The sequence below is a fragment of the Gambusia affinis genome, linkage group LG07, assembly GCF_019740435.1.
Source record: "Gambusia affinis linkage group LG07, SWU_Gaff_1.0, whole genome shotgun sequence".
Lineage (NCBI taxonomy): Eukaryota > Metazoa > Chordata > Actinopteri > Cyprinodontiformes > Poeciliidae > Gambusia > Gambusia affinis.
The window spans coordinates 10426912-10440052 of record NC_057874.1 but is presented as its reverse complement, the minus strand read 5'-3'; the positions used below and the strand labels follow the sequence as shown (position 1 = coordinate 10440052).

At 38.4% G+C, this 13141-nt stretch overlaps 2 protein-coding genes across 6 annotated transcripts in view; both read right to left on the bottom strand.

Annotated features, from left to right (window-relative positions):
- Positions 1-4663, bottom strand: part of LOC122834596 (rootletin-like) — a 33663-nt gene extending 29000 nt beyond the window's left edge. For 2 of the 4 annotated variants that reach the window (XM_044123162.1, XM_044123163.1), the window contains exons 1-3: positions 1317-1580; positions 1049-1175; positions 123-265 (exon numbers count right to left, since the gene is read on the bottom strand). In XM_044123162.1, coding sequence (XP_043979097.1) covers positions 123-265; positions 1049-1175; positions 1317-1367 — 321 coding nt within the window. In that variant the 5' untranslated portion in view covers positions 1368-1580. Of the gene's footprint in view, positions 1-122; positions 266-1048; positions 1176-1316; positions 1581-4462 lie in introns of those variants that run through there. The other 2 variants (XM_044123164.1, XM_044123165.1) reach the window with 2 other exon arrangements.
- A 1408-nt stretch (positions 4664-6071) lies between these two features.
- necap2 (NECAP endocytosis associated 2) lies at positions 6072-11116 on the bottom strand. 2 transcript variants are annotated; one of them, XM_044123159.1, is made up of 8 exons: positions 10857-11116; positions 9596-9696; positions 9277-9381; positions 9005-9086; positions 8102-8210; positions 7866-8013; positions 7689-7794; positions 6072-6900 (listed from the first exon to the last, which is right to left on the bottom strand). In XM_044123159.1, exons 1-8 carry the CDS (start codon positions 11099-11101, stop codon positions 6855-6857), a joined length of 942 nt encoding a protein of 313 aa, XP_043979094.1. In that variant the 5' UTR covers positions 11102-11116; the 3' UTR covers positions 6072-6854. The 2 variants fall into 2 exon arrangements, with proteins under 2 accessions (XP_043979094.1, XP_043979095.1); XM_044123160.1 differs by having other exon boundaries at positions 7689-7773.
- Between the last annotated feature and the right edge of the window lie 2025 nt (positions 11117-13141).

Genomic DNA, 13141 nt, shown 5'->3' with positions numbered 1-13141 from the left:
GAGGCAGGCATTCCTCCCAAAGCTTGTCCAGACCAAACAGCTGGAGGGTTTCTGGAGAATTTTCTTTATTTTCCCGCCTCACGTCGTCCCAGTTTCAGTCAGATTTAGCTTATTGTCCTCACCCTCTCGCTGATGGCGCCGTACTTGATGGCGAGCTCGTCCCGGTCGGCTCTGCTGTGGGCCAGCAGGTCCTCCAGCCGGGCCAGCTCCCCCTGCAGAACCCGGTTCTCCTCCTGGACGGACATGACGGAGGACATGGCCCCGGCTGCTCACAGAGGGAAACAAACGCCTTAGATGGACATCAAGGATGAAATGATTAATTCAATTAATAACGATGAATCGTTTATTGAAATAATCATCAACTAGTTTAGTAATCGATTAATCGTTAACTGGAGTATTGAGAGCTATTTGGTGAGAGAACAACACAGTCAGAGCAGTAATCACGCCAAAACTTTACAGAAAATATATACATTTTGCATCTGCGAGTCTGTAACACCTAGTTCAGATTCTGTTCAAAAAGTCACTTTTTAGGCACCTCTTGCTTTTCATATATTAATCTGTTAATTAAAAAAAATAAACACGCATCACTGTATTGATGTTAATCTCAGTAGAAAGAGCTGAGCTTTTCACACGTTGATGTTAGAAATATTTATTAGCTGCAGATTCATCCTTTGCTACAACTGATCAATAATTCACTAACAGAATTGTATTTTAGGTAATACAATGTTTATTTCCTTATTTAAAAAAAAGAAGTTATATGTTTATTTGCATCTTTTAATGTATTGTTAATATTGAATAAATATTGTGTCAACGTTTTAATTGATAGTCAGAATAAGCAACAGATTAATCGGTAACTGAAGAAATTGGAATCCATTACTGCTCCTGCTCCTTGAGATGAGATGCTTTAATTTATTTCTAATATTGTTTAAAAACGGATTAAATCTGCAGGATGTGGCGATTAATCGTATGAATAAGCAACAGATTAATCGATAACTGAAACAACAGTTTGCTGCAGCTCAAGACTACATGAGGAGGAGGAAGGACTCACTGGTATCGTTGAGGTTCTTGGTGACGATCTCTCGGACTCTGGCCGGCAGACATGTAGGGGCCGCATCCGGTGACGGGCCCCGGACGGTCAGCCTCTTCTCCTCAGACAGGACGCTCTCCTCCAGCCGCTGGTCCAGATGGAAAAACAAAGATGCACCGCGGCTAAGTTGGACGTTTTCACGATGCGATCACCACAGCTACAGAGTTTGCCCCCATTTGCCCCATCAGCTCGTTATGAAAGCGCTGAGGTGAGATCCCGGGGGCCTCACCTGGATCACCGACTCCAGCTTGTTGGAGTCGGAGTTTTCCTCACCGCTCATCGCCGCTGTTTCCAAATCCTCCAGGAAAATCGGATTAACTCAAAATGAATTCCCAAACAGAGCCACGGTCGCTCTCCTGTTTTCTCCCCGTCTTCCAGCCGGCGCAGAAAAAGGATCAAAGTTTCCCACTTTAATCTGGTCACGTTTCTGGTAAGTTTCTGGCAGCAGAGGAGCGGAGAGTGTCCGCCCTGCCGCCTCCTCAGAGACTCTGAGTCGCAGATTGAGGACAGCGGGATTAGCTGGTTTTAAAGTGCCCCCCTCCTCTTCCTCCTCCTCCTCCTCTTCCTCCTCCTCTTACACTGTTGCCACTCTCTCGGCTTGAAATTAAAAGCCTTCACACACCTCTGCTGCTCAACAGGAGATTATTAACTTGTGAATAAATTTGTAACAAATTTTTAATTGTCCCAGTAATTATTGTGATAAAAGATAATATTGTTGTTTTGGTATCATTGTCAAGTACTTTTTAATATCAATTTGCATGTATAGAAATGTGCCAGAATTAGCCAAAATGCTAGTTTTCATCTGTCTTTCCTGGACAATTAGTAGTTTATCTTGTTAAAACCGAGCAAAGATTTTACAAACAAGGTTAAAATGACTTATCTACACAGATTTTGTCAATAAATGCAATCAACGCCAATAGTGATTGCAAAACAAAGAAACTACAGCAACATGAAGTGTGTCACATTAAGCAGTAAATTAATTAATTGTGTGATAAAACAAAAGGAGCTCAATAATTTCCATTCCAATGATTAATATTTCTGAAAGCTAATTTTGCTTACAGAGACTTGTAATCCATTTTATTTATGGTTTGTGTTGTAGGGGTTTTATTTAGATTTTATTTGATGTTTTTGGTTGGTTTGTTTATTGTTTGGATATTTAAAACGTCTTCCAGGTCCAGTGTAATGTGTTCTTTAAGAAATTAAAGTTTATTGATCTTTCAGAAGGCGAGCTTGTGCCTTTGTCAATATATTACTTTACAGTGTAATCATTTAGCACAATAATTTCTAGTGACAGGCCTATGCACAATTATAAAAAGTATAAAAAATAATTACAACTAAATCAATCCGTCGTCTATGTGACAAAACACAGGTGGTCATATGGTGGGATAATATATTGATAATGGAAAATTAATCCAAAATTGCCTTTCAAATACCAATGAACTTTAACTGAGTAAAGAACAATTAACACTGGAACTGGAAGATATTTAAATTTTAAAACTAAAACCCCACTGTACACAATAAATAAAATGGAAATAAAAAACATTAACAACCAAAACCATAAATAAGAGGAATTATAATGGCCACAAAAACAAAATGTACCTTAATAAAATATAAAACCTCAGAATGGATGTGGTCAGGCTCATTTTAATAAATCATGCCGTTTATTGATTAATTGCTTCATTGCTTGTTGAGACAGACTTAGACAGTGGCAGCTCTTAATTTAAAGATAAACTCCTTTCCAGTAAACTACATGATCGTGGGAGTTTACTGTGAACCCTCAACAGGCTTCAGACTGATCACACAGCACAAGTATCCAAACACAAACTGAAACGTCTTTTAATCAGGCTTTATGTGCCAAACAGATACAAACTCATACTTGAGTGTGGAGAGTTGTTTTCCATATCCTACAACTAAAAATCAGAAAAGTGAGGCATGATTTCATATCCAGCCCCACTAAGGTATTATTTCATTGAACAGCCTTTTACTGAGATAAACGTAGAACGTTTTCAGACTAAAGATTTTGTCCATTTCTTCTGGTAAAATGGCTCAAGCATGTCTGTGAACATCACTTTGCTGCTGTAGATTCCCATTTGGATACAGGTTTGGGCTTTCACTAGGCCATTCTAGCAGATAAACATGCTTTGATCTAATTTAACTCTGGTTGCTTGTCCAGGGCATTTCCCATCCTGAGAACAGAACCTCATTGAGAATCTGAAGCAGACTTAAAAACTGATGTTCACAGACGAACTTCATTCAATCTGAATGCGATTGAGATGCAAATTGGTACCCTGAAAACACTGCCGTCACCTAACCCCCCAAAATATATTGAGGTTTGCTGTTGTTAGCATGAATAGATGTGGAACAACTCAGTAGGTCTGGATGGACGCTACAGGTCCAGTTACTCTGGTGGTTAAACCCATTTTTCACAGCTTCAGAACAGAAACATGGCAAATATTAAACACAAGGAGAGATTCTTCCTAGTGATGGCGACAGAGTGTCATAGTTACACACAAGGTCATTGTGTCAACACAGGACACCCCACACACTGCTGTAATCACACACACACACACACACGCACACACATATTTCTCTTTATGTTGCAAATTAAAGGGATATTTCCTTGTCGTTTATAGTAAATATGACTGTAAACAGTCATTTGCAGAGGCAGGAATAAAATAAAATCCCTTTGAAACAGATGAAAACTTCACATTTTACACAGAAGCATAGCCATAAATATGTTTTTTTGTATGTTTCCCCCCTTTTTTGAGTTGAAGTAAACTTAATGAGCTGCTGAAATCCAACAGTTCAGTTTGAATCAGTTTGGATTCTCTAATGCCAGTCGCCCCCTGCTGGTCTGTTTATCACGTTGCAGACGTCGTAAAAAATTAGAGCTATTTCTAATGACAGCGAGATAAATATAAATGAACTGATCTCCCAAAAGCAAAAACAGCATATTTTAAAATGTATTTAAATTGAAAATGCGCTTCATTTGTAGTCAAGATCAACTTTCCTCTCTTCATTTGACATTAAATGTGTTTGCTGTCATAAAAAAGGGAACACGGCCAGCTTCTGTGATTCATCATTAACATCCTCTTTACCCTAAAAGCCTTAAAACAAACAGAGGCTTAAAAACAAAAACACGCCTAAGTTTCCAAAAAGCGGAGCGGAGTTAGAGGCGGGACGAGGAGGTCTGCAGCACTCGGAGACCATCCGGTTTCTTTTTAGAAACCTTTATTTTATATATATATATAAACTCTGAAACACAGTCTGTTCGGGCAGCATGGGAGTAAATATCGGTATAAAACGCTTTGTGCATCGCTAGCAGCGGCTCTAGCAGTGAAGATATCCACTTCCCTCTCTGGCCAACAGCCTCACCTCCACTTCTCGATCTGCTCCGAGCTCTTTACTCCGTCCTCCATCCCTCACAGTCCTCTTTGCGGTCCATAAATGCAGAGAGAAATCCCGGGTCCAGAGGCAGCAGCCGGAGTTAGACCACTAAATGTTTGCCGGAGCTGCTGCCTTCTTGTTCCGAAATCTTCTCCATGCTTTTTCCGGGGAGGGACTTCCAGTTCACCCAGCACGATGGTCTGCTGCCGCTGCCATCGCAGGATCCCACACAATCATTTTCAAGTCAACCACAGGGTCTCAAATATGTCATAAAATATTAATTTAATCGACTTTTTTTTTTAGTAGATTCAGTTCAGTTTTCCTGCTGAAAAGTGTCATTTGTACATGTGACAAACTGCAGGGTCCTAAATCCTGAACACAGAGGCGATTCAAGCGATAGACACGTTTAAACCTATTCAAATAGTTCTTTATTCTAGCTTGAAAGTGGTCAGTTTGAATTATTTCTTATATTGTTTTTATAATTGTGTTGTGATTTTGTTTGTATTTACTGTTCGTACTAATTGTATTTATTGACAAAATTATTAATTTCAGCCTTGTTTATATAGCTTTTGTTTTTAGCAAGACAAATTAGTCATTATCCAGTGATAATTATGTGCCATAATTTGTTTAATTGTGGCACATTTACATTAATGCTAGTAAATGACTTAATATATATATATAAAAAAAATCCGTTTCAAAGCAGGTTTAAATAGGATTTTATTTAGGAATATCAAAATAAAGGAAGCTGTAATATAAACATAGCAAAGCACTTTTAAGATTTTAAATGATACAAAAAAATATTGATAATTAAATCACATTTATAACTGATTAATTTGTGCTGGTGCGTCACACACTGGTTGTAAAGTGCTTAACCTGCGTTACTAAAGTACATTTTTGTTCAGAATCCATTCATATTGGTAAAATATGAATAATTTATTATGTAGAATTATTATTTGATGAAGAACAAAGGGAAACTAATTTAAAGAGTAAAACAAAAATATGCATGAAATGGGTTTTAGAGAGATGTTTGAATGAGAAAGTACCTGCAAATTTATTGCGTGTTCACACACACCTACACACAAAGGGAACAAAAACTAAGGAAAAAAACAAATGAAACAAGAAAGAAAAGAAGACAAGGAAAAGAGTGAAGGAAGGATGTTTAGAGAAAGAAAAAAGAAAGGAGAAAAGAAGGACAGAAGAAGGAAGAAAATAAATAAAGAAAAGTGTAGAATAAAGAACAGAATGAATTTCACAAAGCAGTGAAAAAACAACAGAATACCCATGAATGAAAGGAAGAAAATAAAGGAAGAAAAAAAGACAGGAGAGGAGAAAAAGAAAGGAATGACAAATACAAGGAAGGAGGGGAAAAAAGGATGGATAAAACTAGATAAGAAGGAGAAAACATTCAGACGACAGGAAGGGAAATCAAGTCTTAAAATTGAAATCTTTTTCTCTGCTCAGATTTTCCTTTTCCTGTGAGAAAACCAGCATCAAACTCCAGATGTTTTGGCATGAAGTGATCCTGCAGCTGTGAAGAGGATCAAACAGAGATTATTCTCTACAACGATACGACTACCAAAATAAAACAAGAAACCTGTCAAATATACACTTTATTTACATTTTTTATATATTTCATGGGTCTTCCCAGGAAGGCACTTCATCAGGAGGAAAAAGAAAAGCCGATTTCATTTTGGGTAAAAGGCACGACCCAGAAAGAATAAACATAAATGAGGCCTTTATACAATCAGAACTGAAAGAATGAGAATCGATTCTTCACCCCAAAGATGATTTAAAAGAAACAGAGTAACCTAAAATTGATTATCGAACATTAAGAGAGGTTTTGTGATTTATTAATACAAGTCGCGAATAAAAACAAAACAAACGAGAACAGAAGTGCTGTTTTACAGCCGCATGAACGAGGGAAACTCTCTCCCAACATGAAAGTTTGAGATGAGCGACGTTGGCGTGAGGAGATCGTTCTGGGACAGAAACACAAACCGTGATGTCACAAAGAGACGACGAATCTGATTGGAGGTCAGTGAAACGACTACGCAGAACTAGAAGAATCAAGGAACAATCCGCTGAATAAATATCTTACACAGTTAGTGTGACAAGACGATGTTTCCCTTGTTTTAAGAAGTAAACTCCTGCATGGCAGAGAGTGGAAAAAAAAGGAGCTGTAAAAATATCCACTTTAACTTTTTGTTCCTTTAGAGTGTGTTGGTCAGCGGGCGGCTCTGCACCAGAGCAGAGGAAATTCACCAATGAAACTGTAAAATCTCCGCACACGTCCTCTGTTCTCAAGCTTCTTTATGTCAACAATCGTCCCGTCTGCAGGAATGTAAGGAACCTGAGAGGAGGCCTTTTTGTTTCCCCCAGCTCAGCTGAACTGCACCCATCCTGACTTGGAGGCGTCTTGGTCGGAGCTGTGGGGCGAAGACGTGACAACAGAGATGAGTTCGCACTCTTCTCTCGCCAGAAAATTCAAACACCTTTCAAGCTTTCAAACGTTTCCAGCTCCACACTTTGGCGGTAAAGCACAATGCAAACGAACTAAAGAAGAGCGTGTAAAGACACTGTTATTAGGCCTGAAAAATTATTGCCAAGTTTTTTGGCAAACAGAAATAATTTTAGTAATTGTTTATGACCTGAAACAACAAAAGTTTTGCCAGATTTCACTTCAGATGGAAAAAAATGCACCTTTTTATTAGCATTGAATATCGGATTTCAACTATAAAAGGTGCTTTCCAAATTTAGGCTTTTAATAAAATGTTCCACTGAACTTTATTACCAAACTTTAGAGATACAAACAAATTCAAATAAAAAAAATACTAAATCAGCAGACAACCAACGATGTGCTATGATAAGGGCTGCAACTAACAATTACTCTAGTAATTGATTATTCGGATGCTTAATCAATTAATCAGATAAAAAAATTGACACATTCTGCCAATTTTTCTCTTAACCACCTATGCTTTTTCTAAGCAAAATTAGAAATACATTAAAAATGCAAATAAACTAATAATTCAGGCCGTTTTTAAAGGAACTAAAGTGCTTGAGTTTGAATTTCAAGCACTTTCAGTGACTTTCTACAGAAATAAAGCACATTTCAAACCTTGGAAACACTTAAATTCAAGGATTTTCAGGCGCATGTCCAAACCCTGTGAGTGGAAACGAGAGAATGAGAGGTGATGGCAGAAAGAGGAAAACATACTTGGAGCCAGCAGATGTGAAATCCCCCCACATGTCAGAGCCGGGCTGGGCCGCAGCGACCGGGGAACCCAAGTCCATCAGCGGAGCTGAAGGCGTGGACAGAAATCCTGTTAGAACAACGGAGATATTCCAGATGATGTCAACTACAAACGGTGCGTTTGGAGAGCAGGACGGGTACCGGTGCTGGGCTGAGCAGCTGGCAGCGTCTGCAGTCCTCCAGGCGGAGGCAGGACACCGCCGCCGGCTTTTCCTCCTGGAGGGGGAGGGAGCAGACCGCCACCCAGGGGACGCGGCTTGGCGCCGCCTGCGTCTTTCTTCTTGATGTTCTGGAGTGATCAGATCGGTTTCTGCATGTTTACACCAGCCTGTTTCTTGAATCATGTGGTCGTCCATGCTGCGTTTCCTTCTGCTCACCCCGATGCTGATCTTGATGGTCTGTCCCTCCTTGAAGCTCAGGTCCAGTTTCGGCGCTGAACTCTGAGACGCCTCCAGTTTTGCAAGATCCCCTTCTTGTTTCACCCACCTTTAGCGATACGAACAAATTCAAAATGAAAAGTAAAAAAAAAAAATAAAAAACATACTTTATCGATCCCAAAGGGAAACTAAATCAGATTTGTTGTGATAACGGCTGCAACTAACGATTATTTTAGTAATTGAATATTCGGAGGATTAAGCAATTAATCAGATATAAAAATTGGCACATTCTGCCGATTTTTCATTTAACCGCTTAAGCTTTTTCTATGCAATATTAGAAATACATAAAAAAATGCAAATAAACTAATAATTCAGATTCTTTTCAAAATAAGAAAAAAAAATGTAATGCCTAAAATGCAATAACATAGCAGTGATTCTGAGATCATTTGTATATTAATTGACTATTATTTTATTAACTGATTAATAATTAGATAGCAAAAGATGCTTAATGGGTTGGGGTTTTTTTACAGAATTTGAACGCAGCGAAGTTAAAACTATGCCACATAAAGATTTATGGCAGGGGTGGGCACTCCTGGTCCTCGAGGGCCGGTGTCCCGCAACTTTTAGATGCATCTCTACTTCAACACACCTGAGTCAAATAATGAGGTCATTAGCAGGACTCTGGAGAACCTGACTGCACTTGGGAGGTGATTCAGCTGTTGGATTCAGGTGTGTTGGACCAGGGAGACATTTAAGAGTTGCAGGACACCGGCTCTCGAGGACAAGGACCTTGATTTATGGGCAGAACAATTTTACCAAGGGTTTTCTTTTTTAATCTTAAATGCAAGCTGTCTATATTTTTGTATGTACTTTCGGTCTTTACTGCATGTGTTCTCCTCTTACTTAAAATGATCTTGTAAAGCCACATTGAAGTCAAACGAGTCTCCACGGTCAGCAAAACCCAAACCGATGAAAGCGTGACGTCCTAAAAAGAAAAAGAAAAAAGGAAAGGAAAGACGGACACAGACTCTATAAATAAAAATAAAATAAAAAACCTTAATGTAAAACACTGGGATAGAAAGAGGATAAAGTAACCAGATTGACTAAAACTACTGTTAGTTTTATATTAGATAGAGATGATGCTGCCTTTTTTCTTAAGTCAGAAACGTTCTCACCCGTTCCATCCTCTATCCGGATGACAAAGTACCGGCTGGAGTCCGTGACGGCCTCCACTGCAAGGCTTGGATACTGCTCAACCGGGGCTTGTGCATACAGCTCTCCTGCAGAGAAACGCAGAAACAAAAACAACAGACAAACGAAGCAACGTTTGAGCAGAAACCCGGATCAGGCCGTTGATTAAGTAAAACAAAAACAGCAAGACGATGTAACAGAAAATACCCCTAAAACATGATTTGACTACATTAGTCTTTAACGATCAACGAAATAAGCAGTAAAGAAGTTGCTCTCGTTGCTGTCGTTTTAAAAAGTATTCACCTGTGTTTCTGTCCTCCAACTTGATAAAGGCCTTCTTGTCTTTGGCGGTGATTTTCAGCCTCCCGCTCCACGCTGGTTCATCCAGCTTCCAGTCAGCAGCGCTAAGGGGAACAAAGAAACAACAGGAAACGCACATAATCAGAAAGAGAAGGCGATTTGTGCCATCCGTATTTTTCTGGCACATGTGATTTAGTCTCCGTTTCAGCAGCTTCAGCTGTTCGCATCAGGGGGAAGTGAAATTAAGCAGGGCTACAAGAAGAAAAGAACATCTTTTACTATAATATTCTCACGATAAACAATTTTTATCGATCTACCAGTTCATTTTCCACTCTATCAGGATGGGCTGGTTGTGATTACAGCATCATACCTGTCGCTCCTTTAAAATGGTAATCAAGCCCTTGACTGCTTTGTCATGTTTTGTCCAAGTAGATTTAGGTCTGGAGTTTGCTTACTTTGAAGATGTAAGGTGACAAATTGTGGAAAATGTAAAGTATTCTGAATGTTTTTGCAAAGAGTTACATTTTAATGAAATAGTTAAACTATTAAACAAGCTAAATTATTTTTTCTAGAGTTCTCAACAGCACATTGCGTCCTTTATTACGAATAAACTCCAAAGTGAGTGTGTGTAAAACTGTTTTCCCCCTCATTATCACAATGTTCCCCTCAAGCTTTAGGTGGATTTGGGAGTGTATGAGTAAGTCCAAATGCTTACGAGCATAAACATCAGTTTAAACCAAGTTTACAGAACATCATAACAGGAGTCTTACAGCTACAGCGCGACTTCTCGTACAGAAACAGCACAAAGAAAAGAAATCCACTTTTACTAATTTGAAAACAAACGCTGCATTCTTGCTTCCATTATCGGACGGACGATAACGGCAAGAAAACTTCACATAAAGAAGAAAGGTCCAGTCTCAACTGAAAACTTCCACTTCTAATGAAACCAATTTGTTGAACGCAGCGAGGATGAAACACGTCAGGATGTTGGTGTGGAAACACTAGTTCACGGAACTAGTGTTTCCAACTTTCTATCCATTTGGTTTTTCAGCCAACACAATTGTCCCGAGGCTAAGATGGTAATTAATATCAGCTAACAGTTAATGCCGGCAGGGTGTATCGCATTTAGTACTATTTGGAACCTCATAAAAAAATAGCTGTTAAGTAGTTCTGACAGTTCCGTTGTCCGATAATGGAATCATGAATAATAAATTAGCTTGCTGACCAGCACTTTCTCCGAGTCCTCAGAGATAAACTTTCTCACCGATATCCACGATTGGAGGCCCGCGGCGGGATTCGGTAAACATGGACCTCTGGCTTCACGCACAGCATCGACTCATAAGTGCTGTCCTCTGCCATTTTGGAAAGTTTCAGTAACCTAAAAGACAACTTCCGACTTTCAATGGACGGGCCTCCACTCTGCTGCTGCTGCTCGGCTGACTTTGAAGCCGAGGAGTTGTATCCAAACAGCGCCCCCCTGCGGCCGGGATGTTTCAGGAATGCGGCCATTGACTGGAAAACAGCATCGACATTTTCCAGGAGAAGAGCAGCAGATGAGATACAATTATTTTTGCACTTTCTACTCTTTCTGATTGTAGATTGAAGGACTTCAACGTCCTTTTATTATCTCTTGGTCAATTCTACCAAGAGTTGGGTAGTAACGAGTTACACTTACTCAATTACATTTACTTGAGTAACTCTTTTGAAACAAATTTACTTTTAGGAGTATTTTTTACCACGCAGTACGTTTTCCTTTTATTTGAGTAATTTATTATGAAGTATTTCTACTCTTACTTGAGTGAATTTTTTAGTTACATTTACTCAATTACATTTACTTGAATGACTTATGAAAAAAAATTACTTTTAGGAGTATTTTTACGACACTGTACTTTTTACTTTTACTTGAGTCATTTATTATGAAGTATTTCTACTTTTACTCGAGTACAATTTCTGGATTTTCTACCCACTGAATAAAGACAAACATGTTTTAACCAAAAATTCACCAGACAAAGACATACACCTGAAGTTTTTCTTACAGTTTCATAAGTTTTTTATTGACAGAAACTGATTGGAAAAAAATTTATTTTCCCTGGTTTTGGTATTTTTTGTACTCATATGAATTATTGTCATTTTTGTCTGGTGTTTTTAAACACCAAAATGCTTAGTAATGTTACTCATTACTTGAGTAGACATTTTACCAAATACTTTATTTACTCTTACTTGAGTAATTTCCTGGATGGCTACTTTTTACTTTTACTTGAGTAAAAATATGTTGAAGTAGTGCTACTCTTACTTGGGTTCAACGTAGGGTACTCTGTCTCCCTCTGGCTCCACCCACTAATTAAATAATTGTAGCTCATATCAAGTTAATTATCTTAATAGTTATTTTTGATTAAATAAGGTGACAAATCTCATATAATTTTACATTTTCCAGTCACCAGAGTTTGCTTTAGAGTAGCAGTTGTCATGGTTTGTGTGCTCCCAACTGTACCAGCTGAAACATTCAAGGCCTTTTTCGATCTTTTGTATCATTGCCATTGTTTGTGCAAAGCTATTGTCTGTTCTTTGAGCTTCTTGGACACTTTTCTTTACTAAGTCATATTTGCAACAACAATCGAGGCATTTGAGGTGTTTTATCTCCTCCACTGCTAATCCAACTAATGAAGTCTTTGACTGGTGGTGATGTGGAAGTCTGTGATCTTTGTAAGAATTTAGTTTATTTTAATTTATTGTTTATTTGAGAGGAACAGAGACAAAAACGTAGATGAAAAAGATCTCATGTCTCCATCACAGGGTAGATAGCCACAGCTAATTCACAATATTTATCCCTAGAAAAACCTTTAACAGTTGATTAAAAAGAAAAGATCAGTAGTAAATATAATAAAATGTTAACGAAGAGATCCAAAACAACGTACTGAACCAAAACAATCACTATATTTAAGAATGAGTGCAATTCTGGTTCGTATTTAGCCAATTCTTAAACCTCAAAATGAATATTTTAATGTCAGCCATGGTCTTAAAATCAAAATCAGTTTACAACTTTTAATAAAGAAGACTGGACGTCCTTGAACAAGGATCTAGTCTAGTGCTTAAATTGGATAAAATCCTGGCAATGTTGGTTTCTCTGTTTAACTGTTCTTGAATTGATCTAGAAATCTGCTAGTAAAAAATTATATTACTATTAAAGTGCAGCAGAGTTGGTTTTTGAGGATTTTTGTAATGTGACTGTTGTTGGATCTTTGTTGATGCTGCAAAGAGTTTTGATGACCACTTTCACGTCCCTGTAGCTGTGTGTTAAGCTCATGATATGACGCGTCTGACCTTTTGCAGACACGCCACCCTCTGACCAACATAAAACACCATCATCATCAAATTACAGGGAGCTGAAACGTTTTCATCCCACAGAGGATGATCTCAGGCAGCTAATGATGGTGGCAGCACTCCTCTGCTGGTGTGTGACTGATCCGCTGGGTTAAAGGACAGAAGTTGTTTTGTTCACAGTATTATTATTTAAAGTTTCAGACAGTTTTGTTTGTTTTGAATTTTTGT